Source organism: Acomys minous (assembly GCF_964271855.1).
Source record: "Acomys minous genome assembly, chromosome: 13".
NCBI lineage: Eukaryota > Metazoa > Chordata > Mammalia > Rodentia > Muridae > Acomys > Acomys minous.
In genome coordinates this window covers 58090961-58100483 of record NC_140495.1, presented here as the reverse complement: position 1 = coordinate 58100483, position 9523 = coordinate 58090961, and the positions used below count along the sequence as shown (strand labels likewise).

Here is a 9523-nt window from a genome sequence, read left to right as displayed (position 1 = left end):
TCAGCTTCCCAGATGCAGGGATACAAGCACGGAATCCTATACCTCCTGCTTTTATTTTCCAAATTGGAACGTGGTGGTGGTATGGTGTTTTTGTAGTCAGTCTCAATATATATATAGCCTGTGCTGCCCTTAAACTCAGTGATCCTCCTGCATCAGCTTTCTGGCTTATGGTACATGCCACCCCATTTGGTTCAGTCCTGGCTATCCTGGACTCGCTTTTGTAGACCAGCTGGCCTTGAACTCACAGCGCTCCACCTGCCTCCCAAGTGTTGGGATTAAAGCATGCATCACACCCTTTTTAGAAGATGTGTTTCATACTAGTTCAACCTAGACTGGAACTCAAAGCAACCCTGAGTCCTCCCACGTGCTAGATTACATGCAGGAACTCAGAACGGTTTGCGATGTACATTTGCTTACAAGCTTTAGAATTTTGTCTAAAAATTTGGGTTTTGGTAGGAACTGTTAACCCTGTAGGTTGCCAACTTGGGAAGAACCAACATCTTTGTATGTGGTGCCTTCCAATCCATTTGTAGACTCCAGCATCTTACAGCTTTTTTAGGTTTAAACTTGAGCAGTTGTAACAGTTTTTTGTATCCATATGTTCACTGGTTTCAGGGGGAGGTGGATTATTGCTTATATTGTATCCTGACGTCTGTTGGGCTGTTACTACTAAGGTAGGTATTTCCTACCCACCACTCTCCTAGAATTATGTAGTTTGCTAATATACACAGACAACCATGTCCACAGCTAACACTTGGAGCCCACCTTTAGGGCTTCTGACCCAGTCACATTGGGACTCTTGAGGAGGGTCTCACTGTAGCCCCAGCTGGCCTGGACCTGCCTCTAAGTAGTAGGATTGAAGTTGTGTCCCTCTGCACCCATCAGGACTTTTTAGTGGTGATTCCAAAAACAGCTGAAGGTGAGAACTGTCACCTTCAGAACTTGTCCATCATGAGATCCACGAGCCAGGACAACACACATGCCCAGCACTTAGTGGCACGTTGCTGTCAGCTGCCTGGCATGGCTGATGGACTTGGCAACTAAGTATGGATTGGTTCTGCTGTGGAACCCAATGTGCCTCCCAGCTCCAGTACGACAAGGTAGTGGTGGATAATCAGTTTAATGAGAAAACAGTAATCTGTAGAAAAAAGGTGGCTTTGTGAGTCAACTAAACATCCTCATTTCTGAGGAGTCGTCTTCATATTAAGTAGTCTTGAATGTCTGTGTTGCCCACGGCACCAGTGTCGAGTGCACACTGGCTGGCAGGGCCTGCCCACGGAAAGGTATGTGCCCCCTAGGAGGGAACACCAGTCAGGTTCGGTCCTTCACATAGTAACAGTGGCCAGAGAGGCTGCCAAAGTTAGGCTAAAAATAACTGCTGCAAAATGGATGTCAACTTGGGGCTGTGTGGGAGGCAAAGCCTCCACCTTTTAGCCCTTTCCTGAGCCTGAGGCCTCAGTGGAGGAGGCCCGGCTCTTGACTGTCCACATCCTGGCATTGAAGGACCTGGCCCTGCCAGTAGTACAGGTCTACACCAGTGAAGCTAGGACAGATGGAAGGGAAAGGAAGAAAGGAGCCATGTAGGAGCCTCTACACCAGTCGACACAGGAGATACCATCGTCACTGCCATAGAAAGTGCAGCACTCCCCAGTGTGTAGGGCTTGAAAGCTTAGTCTAGGCACTTCCTCCAGACCAGGGGCATGAGAGCCTTAGGGTAAGCTAGGGTTGCGGGCCACCGCCCCAAGTGTTGAGTGGGCCACAAGCAATTCCCAGCGGGCCACCACCCCAAGAGTTGAGTGGGCCACAAGCAATCCCCAGCACCTGGCTCTCTGCCTTTACACAAAGCAAGTGGGGCTGCGTGACGCTTTTAGGCGGAGCTTCCCCAGAGGGACACGGTAGTTCAGTTCATCCGGCTCCAGCTTCTGGGGCAACCTAACAGGTACTGACTTCTGTAGGGCCTCAGTCCTGTTGACATGCCCCTCAGCATTCTGAAGACCAGAGATGGCTAGAACTACTCCAGACACTATCAGGGTCGCTACTGATAGGAATGGCGTCCTGGGAAACACTGCCCAGAGGGCGGCTGTGAGCTGCCCCAGCGCCTGACACGCCCTGGATGCAGCTGCTGGCCGCATCTGAGTCTACTTAGAGGAAAGGCCAGTCTCCTGGGCTGAGGATTGCTAGAGAGGCCTACACCTAGCTGGTCTGCTCACTGCCTGCTCTGGCCTTGGCCTTCATCTGGACCCACTTTTGTTTCGTGCTGCCCAGTGGTCCTCTGTTCCAGCCCCGGGAAGGGAGCACAGTCTTCCTGGCTGACCCCCAGGAGGCTTGCTCTACCTGCTGCCTCAGGCCCAAGGGAAGCAAAGCCGGAGAGTAGTTGGGACTGAGGCAGAGGACCATTTTGGGTGGCTGGGTGGGTATGGAATGGTGGCTGTGAATGGATGACCCACAGGCCTCAGTCATCAGCATCGGGTGCGGGGGTGCCCCACGTGGGCCTGTAGTGCTTCCCGGATACCCCGCTGCCAGTCTCGTGCCAGCTGCACTGGTGTCAGGGAGGCCTGTGAACAAGGATACTGAGTCAGTCTCCCTCTCCTAGGGACTCCAGCTCAGGTGTCAGACCTCACCTGGCTGGCACTCACCATATTCTTCATGCCCAACTTGGCTCCATAGAGCAGCAGCAGCTTTGTAGCTTTGTGGTGTCCGTGGCGCACAGCCTCATGGAGTGCCGTGTCTCCTTCCTGTGGAGAAAGTCAGTCACTGGTATGGGCACAATGCAGGAAAGTGCTGCTCACACAGATGACTTCCCCCATCTGTCGCAGACTACTCCGTCACAAACACCCACCTTATCCTGTGCGTTGATATGGGCGCCACACTCAATCAGGTGCTCCAGGCAGTCAGAATGGCCCATGCGCACTGCCACATGAAGAGGGGTGCTCCAGATCTAGGGGTGAATGGTTGCAGTGCTGGGTCTGGGCTGGTCATGCCACCCCAACCCAGAAGGTCTGTGCCTCTTGCATCTGCCAGCCCTAACAGGCTACCAAAAGCAGGCACCTGTCCTACCTTGTCCTGTGCATTGACCTGAGCTCCCTGGTTAAGTAGCTGTTTGATGATATCCAAGTGTCCTCCACGGCAGGCCCAGAACACAGGTGTCCTGTCCAGCTGCAACACAAAGCATCGAGGTGCCCTGACCCACAGGGTCACAAGGCAGCTGACTAGATGAGCCACCACATTCACCGTGAGGGCTACCCTTGCTTCTTACCAAGTCCCGTGCTTCTACAGTAGCTCCCGCCACCAGCAGCTTGCCCACCAACTGTCCGTGGCCCTTCAGACAGGCCCAGTGCAAGGCTGTGCGGTGGAGCTGGGAACAGAGACACAGAACTAGACCAAGAGCAGAGCCAATCCCTAAAGCCACCCACCCACCCCCACCCCTTTTCCTAGAACAGACCACCAGTGTCCCAGTTAAGGCCTAATGTGTTCAAGACGGCACACACAAGTCTAAAGCTCATTCACCCACCCTACCTTGTCATGGGCGTTGGGGTCCCCGCCATCTGTCAGGTACTTGTCAACCAGGGCCTCCTGATTCTCAGCTGCTGCCTTCAGGAACATTTCCAGGTCCACAGGCTCCAGTGGGACCTGGGGCTGCGGCTGGGTGGGTGGAACAGAACAGAGCTGTTTCACCAGTCTAGCACAGCACACTTGGCCTGTCTCATTACAGTTGTGGAAGATTCAGAGTGGGACGTGTGTGTCACATACTCATTGTTCCTGTGCCCTCATTCATATTCCGAATCTTGATCCCAGTACCTCAGAATGTGGTCTTTTTGGAGCTACAGTCATTGCATTTGCAGTTATGTTAGAGTAAGGTAGACCCCTTTCCTGCATAACGGATGTCCTTATGTCAAGGACATAGACAGGCACCCAGAACACGAGCAAAAAGTAGAGATTGGCAATGTGTCTACAGGCCAGGGGGCACTAGTGCCAGCAGCCCCAAGAAGCTGAGCAGGCGAGCGGATGCTGAAAGGCAGCCCTGCTGGTGTGGCTGAGTCCTCAGCACTTTGGTACAGCTAACTGCCCACGATGACCAAGTCTGTTATATGACAGCGCCTGGAACCAGGGGGACAAAGCCTCGGGCACATCAGCGAGAGCGTCTAGATTAGGCTGGCTGACACAAGAACCACCAAACTTAAGAAAGTGAGCATTGGGGGCTGGAGAGATGGCTCAGAGGTTAAGAACACTGGCTTCTCTTCCAAAGGTCCTGAGTTCAATTCCCAACAACCACCTATAATGAGATCTGGTGCCCTCTTCTGGCCTGCAGGTACACATGTGGGGAGAATACTGTATAAATAACAACAACAAAATCTTAAAAAAAAAAAAAGTGAGCACTGGGGCTGGAGAGGTGCCTCAGCAGCACTTGTTCTTGCCGAAGTTCCAGGTTCAATTCTTAGCGCCGGCATGGTACTTCACAGCCATCTGTACAAGGCGTATGATGCTCTCTCCTAACCTCTGACCTCTGACCACTTGGTGCACATACATACAGGCAAACACTGGCACAATAAATAAATAAGTAAATGATAGAGGCGTTGGTCTTTGCTGTGCGACAGCTCCCTTAAGCTCCCTTCACGCCTTCCCCACAGCAGTGAACTATACTCTGGAACAGTGAGCCAGGTATTTCGTCACAAGCTAAGCAGCTAATACAGAAGGGGCTGGGTGCTGGGGTGCTGACTATGCAGCTGTGTTTAAACCTCTTTCTCACCTCAACCACGGGCTCGGGGTCCCTGGGGGGGACTTTGTGTCTCAGTCGTTTTTTTCTTCGTCTTTGAACCAAGTTTTCCAAGTCTGTCAGGTTGTCCAGAGTCAATCTGGAGCTCTTAAATCTTTCCATCTAGGGCAGAAGACACGTCCAAGCCAGACATCAGCCACAGGGTAGGGTTCTCAGGGCAGGCTCCTGCCTTGAAGGCCCACCGAGCCGCTGGCTGGCTGGCTGGCTATGGCTGGCTGTGGCTGGCTGTGGCCATGGCTCCGGGTCCTCATTGCTCATGGACACCCACACTGCTCCTGCTCCATTCCAAGACCACTCACCTTCTTCTTCTTCTCTTCCTCCACCTTCAGTTTCTCCCGGGCCATGGCCTCTTGGGGTCCCAGCCTCCAGCCACTAGGCCAGCCTCCAGGATCGGGAACTCCATGTCCAAACTCCAACGCTTTCCCTTCAACTCTTTCTCCACTTACCTGAAGGACACATAGAGGAGATTGGGGGTCGGGACAACTGGAGGGATGCTTGGGAAGCAGTTGTGTGGCACAATAAGAGATCTGACATACAGAGTCAGTTGTGAGCCTGGGAGTCAGACTTCTTGCTGAACACTTCTGGTGGGCTGCAATGTTGGCACGCGCGCACACATATACACACACCCCACACCTGCAGGTTTTGCCAACTGGCAATGGCCAAGGCCCAGGGAAAGGACTGCCTGTGACTGTCAGCAGATCAGAGTTGAGGGAGGTGGAGTCTGTTTATACCTCTGGGTTCATGCCAAGTGACACCTTAGCTTCTACTCTGGGCCTCGATCCCCAGATTGCTGTGGGTGCCACACTGCCACCTGACCCAAGCTCCTGGGTCAAATCCCAAATCCCTGCTCTTAGCCTTTGGGTCTCTGTAAAATGGGCTCAGTGACCATCCCTGAGAGCCTACCCATCCCCTTAGCGGCCGTGCAGGGAGCTAGAGAGCACGAAGGAAGGTGCAGATGGTGGGAGACTGAGGCTTCTGGCCGAATGGCTGGGTCTTCCCTTGTAAGTCAGCTGCTTCAAAAGCCTTTTGGACCTGGCTTTGCCATCTACTTCCCAAAAGGAGCCAGCTGGGGCCACTGTACCACAGTGAGGCATATGTGCCTCACACCCTCCATGAACCGTGTCACCCACTTCAGATAGCTGCACTGCTGCTGCTTGGGGAACCCAAAAACACACCCAAAATGGCCAGACCCTCCAAAAAGTTCCATTCCAACCATCCTGTGCCTGACCTAAGGACTGTCTGTGCCTATAGATTCCAAAGTAACTCACCGTTTTCCATTTTTTTTTCCCACCACCCAGACAAAGACAAAGCCACGAGCTCAAGGGTGCAGCTCTGTGGCAGAGTGCTACCCCATCATGTGTGAAGCCCCAAAATGTGGGCTTCAGAACCCCACACATGGACCCCTAGTACCACAATCACAAAAAACAAACAAACAAAAAAAGACTCAGCAACTCAAAGATTTCCCCTCTACTGTCACCCAGTTTCTCTCCCCACGTCTTCTCTTGATGCCCCTCACATGAAAACTGGGCAGGAAAAAGCCATGCTGTCTTGCTTCTCAGTTTAACCCTCAGATGCCCCCCCCCCAAAAAAAAACAGCTCTCTGCCCTCAACCAGACTTTGTTACTCTGGCCTTAAGGTCTGGGTACCTGAGCCTTGTGTTGGGTCCTCACAAGTCACCCACCCTTTGCCTCACATCCTTACCAACTGCTGAATGCTGATGAAGTCCATGGTCCCCCCCTTGCTCTCCTTACTCCCAGCGAAGTGAGCAGAGCGCTCGGCCCTTTTATGGGAGAGATCTCTCCTGGGGGTGGGGAAGGACAGAGCTTATGCCCAGGCCGGATGACTATGGGGCCCTGTCACACTAACCAAAATACAGACCTGGGAATGTGGCCCACTGAGGGCAGGAGCTGTTCGGAGCTGAGTAGGCAACCTCCTCAGACATCCACTGCCCTGCACCTGCCACATCCCACATTTACCAGGGAGTCATTTTACCACCACACGGGCTGGGGTGCCTGGGCTGGACCCAAGAGAAGCCATTTCTTACACTTCTGAGGTTTAAGCCCACTTGTGAGGAGCCCAGGCTCACAATGTAGATCTGGCTGCCTGAGATGCTGCACAGTCACGCCAGCAGGAGGCAGGCATCCTACAGAGGACCTCAGGAGGGCTGGCAGAAGAGGGTGACCTAATGCCTTGGGAATTCTCATGGGATAAATGATGAAACTAGGCTTCGTGTGATTTCCCAATCGGCTAGTCTCAAGGCTGCCCTTCCCACCCAGATTTGTCCCTCGGCAGGCTGACAGCCAACATGGTGTTCTGTCCCAGCCTGTCTGTCATCAGCCCTCATAAGGCTGAAGAAGCCTTCCAGGTCCACACCAGATACCGTCTGGGCATGAAACATGCCCTTCGACAGGTCAAGGGGCCTTGGTCTGTGGCAATAACCATGACAGGCAGCCACGAGGCAAGCTGCCTTTAGCCAACAAAATCAAATCCTTAATCCTTCAGAAGCCAGGGGTGCCTTTCACTCTGCTGTGCTCCCAACTCCAGTTTGACCTTTAAAAGGAAATCAGATACCCAGTAAACAAGACGCGCACATGAAAGCAACATCAATGGAGACAACCAAATAAGCTCAAGGGTATTAGGGCCGAAAGAGGACCAGAGACCACAGAGGGATGCTAGAGCGCTTCCCGGGACTTATGTGTCAGATGCTTTCTTTGCAAAAACCACCTTGGTGATGAGGAGGGAAGTGTTACTCCTGAGAAAGAAGGCTGACAAAGCCAGACTAGCTCTGCTCTCCACATCTCATGAAGCTGGGCATCAGGGTACACATGTAACTGTCACGCTATACTTAGGTGGGCGTGGTGGCGCACGCCTTTAGTCCCAGCACTTAGGAGGCACAGGCAGGCAGATTGCTGTGAGTTTGAGGCCAGCCTGGCCTACAAAGCCAGTCTAGAACAGCCAAGGCTGCACAGAGAAACTCTGTCTCGGGGGTGGGGGTGGCGAGGGGTGAGAAACAAACAAAAAAAGACCTATTTGATTATTCTTGCCTCAGTGGCCCCAGGGGAAAACACATTTTCCTAACTTTTCCTCTTGTGTCTGCAGAGCACGTGTTATTTGAAGAGTGTCACGCTGTGGCACAACTTGGCACTATTCCCACACCACTACCTATACTCACTGTGGTGTAGGTGGAACCTGGGGAGCAGATCAGCTTCTCTTTCTCTCTCTCAGCACCCCTCCCCCCTACACACACACACACACACACACACACACACACACACACACACACACTCAGTCTCATACTGTAGCTCAGGCTAGCCTCAAACGTGTACTTCTGCCTAAGCTCCTGAGGGCTGCTTTACAGTAGCCACCATACCTGATACTCTCCTTTCAAAAATACAACATATTTCAGTGCATCTCTTTCTCTCTTGGTGCTGGGGAAGACTGGACCTTGTGCTCTCATGCAGAGTTTGAAAATGAGCCTGTAAGTAAACGTCTTTGTAAACAAAGATGAATCTGCCTAGGTTGCTATGGAGAGGTAATTATCAGCTCTGCTCACTTAAACAGCTGTTGCTAAATCGCCATCTCTAGTATGTGGACCAGGGTCCATGACCAGAAGCCAATCAACCTAAGACAAGTGATAGCATCGAAGAAAATATACATATATCATATGTACACTATGTTTCTCTATATACATGCATACACCCAAAGCAAAGGCTCAATATTCATAATATAAAGTTCCTGTGAATTGAAAAAAAAACAAACCATGGCAAGCTGGATGTGGTGATACACACCTATGATCCTAGCACTCAGGAGGCTGAGGCCAGAGGATGGCTCCAGGTTGGAGGCTAGCCTTGACTACATAGCAAGAACAAAAACATGTTGAATGGGCACAGATAGGAAGGTCAAAGACAGGTGTGCAGCCTCACTAGCAAGCAGTGCAAAAGAAGCAATAAAAAGTACAGTTGCATGGGTTTTGGAGATAGGGTCTCTGTAGCTCTGGCTGGCCTGGAGCTCAAAGAGAGATCCTCAGCCGGGCGGCGGTGGTACACACCTTTAATCCCAGCACTCAGGAGGCAGAGGCAGGTGGATCTCTGTGAGTCTGAGGCCAGCCTGGTCTACAAAGTGAGTCCAGGACAGCCAAGGGTACACAGAGAAACCCTGTCTCGAAAAAACCAAAAAATAAAAAATAAAAAAGATCCTCCTGCCTTGAGGGCCACCATTAAAGGATTAGAGAAAGGGGTATGCCACCACACCTGGCACAGTCACACTTTGTACAGAGCATACTTCCAGAACTGAAATTCTGGAATAAAAGCCAGTGTCAGTTAGACTTCGGAAACTGGGCATTTCCCCCCCATTGTATTAGGGACTGAACGTAGGGCTCTTTTGCATGTCAGGTAAGCACCTACCACTGAGCTATACATCCCCTCTATTTACCTTTTGAGATCGGGTCTATATTGGCCAGGCTGGCCTTGAACTCCTCTGTAGCCCAGGCAGGCAGTGGCCTTCTGAGCTGCTGCTATTTCAGGCCTGCACTCCCAGGCCGTGCGGACAGTGGGTACTCTCGCATGGTGCTTGTAATGTAGCGCACTCCCCAGAGTGCCCACACAGGCTTCTTCAGTCTCCAGAGCAGCCATGAGGCAGTCATTTCATCTCACAGACACGGGGGCTGAAGGACAGACAGGTTTTAAAAAACACTGCACCAGCCTTATTCAGCTAGAACAGCTTTTGTTAGACATGTCATATTGTCGCCTA

General features: G+C 52.0%; 1 protein-coding gene across 2 annotated transcripts; it reads right to left on the bottom strand.

The window, feature by feature from the left end:
• Positions 1–1104: 1104 nt before the first annotated feature.
• Positions 1105–9436, bottom strand: ANKRD23 (ankyrin repeat domain 23). Of its 2 annotated transcripts, none has more exons than XM_084755025.1 (9): positions 9206–9436; positions 5074–5220; positions 4748–4876; positions 3517–3642; positions 3257–3355; positions 3058–3156; positions 2840–2938; positions 2637–2735; positions 1105–2555 (listed from the first exon to the last, which is right to left on the bottom strand). In XM_084755025.1, the coding sequence occupies exons 2-9, from the start codon at positions 5116–5118 to the stop codon at positions 2460–2462; spliced, it is 792 nt and encodes a 263-aa protein (XP_084611151.1). In that variant the 5' UTR covers positions 5119–5220; positions 9206–9436; the 3' UTR covers positions 1105–2459. The 2 variants fall into 2 exon arrangements, with proteins under 2 accessions (XP_084611151.1, XP_084611150.1); XM_084755024.1 differs by lacking the exon at positions 9206–9436 and adding an exon at positions 6476–6847.
• Positions 9437–9523: the final 87 nt, after the last annotated feature.

Bases quoted from the DNA above. Each gene is read 5' to 3' on its own strand.
- ANKRD23 (XM_084755024.1), bottom strand. From the start codon at position 6,502: ATGGACTTCATCAGCATTCAGCAGTTG. The intron at 3,643-4,747 runs GTGAGAAAGAGG...CCACCCACCCAG, and splicing joins ACCCCGAGCCCGTGGTTGAG to CCGCAGCCCCAGGTCCCACT. The intron at 2,736-2,839 runs GTGGGTGTTTGT...CTTTCTCCACAG, and splicing joins ATATCAACGCACAGGATAAG to GAAGGAGACACGGCACTCCA.